This window comes from Haplochromis burtoni, unplaced genomic scaffold (genome assembly GCF_018398535.1).
Source record: "Haplochromis burtoni strain Fernald_Lab_line unplaced genomic scaffold, NCSU_Asbu1 Contig_102, whole genome shotgun sequence".
Lineage (NCBI taxonomy): Eukaryota > Metazoa > Chordata > Actinopteri > Cichliformes > Cichlidae > Haplochromis > Haplochromis burtoni.
Window position 1 is genome coordinate 1,535,224 of NW_024582463.1, and position 1,241 is coordinate 1,536,464.

At 38.6% G+C, this 1,241-nt stretch overlaps 1 protein-coding gene across 3 annotated transcripts in view; it reads left to right on the forward strand.

Annotated features, from left to right (window-relative positions):
• The window catches only part of LOC102289801 (membrane-anchored junction protein), a gene marked incomplete at its 3' end in the record, with an annotated part of 12,891 nt that overhangs the window by 9,496 nt on the left and 2,154 nt on the right, over positions 1 to 1,241 (forward strand). For all 3 annotated transcript variants that reach the window (XM_005927740.3, XM_042223139.1, XM_005927739.3), the window contains 1 exon segment: positions 379 to 445. In XM_005927740.3, the coding sequence (XP_005927802.2) occupies positions 379 to 445 (67 nt within the window).

The window sequence follows — 1,241 nt, forward strand, 5'->3', positions numbered from 1 at the left end:
TAAGGCCTTGTTTCTAAAAACTGAAGTAGACATGGAATTGGACTTTTTAACAACATCCTAAGCAAATACGCAAAGTTACTGAATGCTGATAGACGGGCTAGATTTAAATCCTATTTTAAATCCTCAAATGTATCACCTTAATCTGTGGAGCCACTATTTGCTTGTTAAAATAAAAAAAATCAAAGGCGAACATTTTCCATTTGATGACAAAGGTATCGATCTGTGGTGGCCGAGCGAGCATAACGCACACTTAAACGATCACACCAACACACTTAAATCAGGACAATTATTGCCGAGGCAACCAAAACTGACTGACAGATCTTGTATTTATAATAAAGTTCCTCAGATACTTGAAAGTTGTCTGTGTCTAAATTACAGCAAGTTGGACTTGGTCAGTGAGCACTCTCAGGGAAAGACCAAAGAAGATCCAGGACACGTTGACAAGGTGATCCTTTCCAGTTCGACGTTTTACTCGTAACTTCTGATCGATTCTCACACTCTTCCGTGTAAAATTGAAGCGTCAGTCATTGTTTAGAGTTACGATTCCAACGCTTCAAACTCTAATGTCAGTCTTGTAACACCCTTTCATTTCCTCTCTGACACACACACTCTTGTAGCATCTTTGTCTTTATTGCAGCCCGAGGCTAACATTAGCGCAGACAGGTAGGATAACGAGTGTCATTAAGGTTAATAATAGCATTACATCAGACACAGAACTCTGTAATTGTGTGCATGTGAGAGAGTGGTGATGTGCTTTGGTTTAATTAGCAGTAAAATCCAAAATTACCCCTCTCTCCGTTCCTTTCTCGTTCATGCCCTTTCATCTAACCTGATCCTCTGTTTCTACATTTGTCCACTCTGTCTTTTTCCACCTCTCGCTTCTGTTCCTTTTTTTCCCCTTCAGCATTTGTTTCAAGTGGAAAGAATGATTTAAACTTGTTATGTCAGCCCTTTGAGTTATTATTGTCTTAACACTGAGAAGGAAGTGTCGATACAAGTCTGCAAGCTTTAAAAAGAATTATGTTCGAACGTTGTGGTCTTGATGATGTTAATGTACATACGAGCTTTAAGAGAAGGATGGCAAACATTTTTATGAAATTAATCTCAATTTAAACTAATGTTGACTGCAAATTTGTGGTTATTTTAAGGCCGTAGTTTGCTTTTTACATGTAGTTTTAGTAACCCAGGACTTGTCTGTGAAGGTTCTCAGTCATCCAGGTCATCGTAGTCAAAGGAGCTTG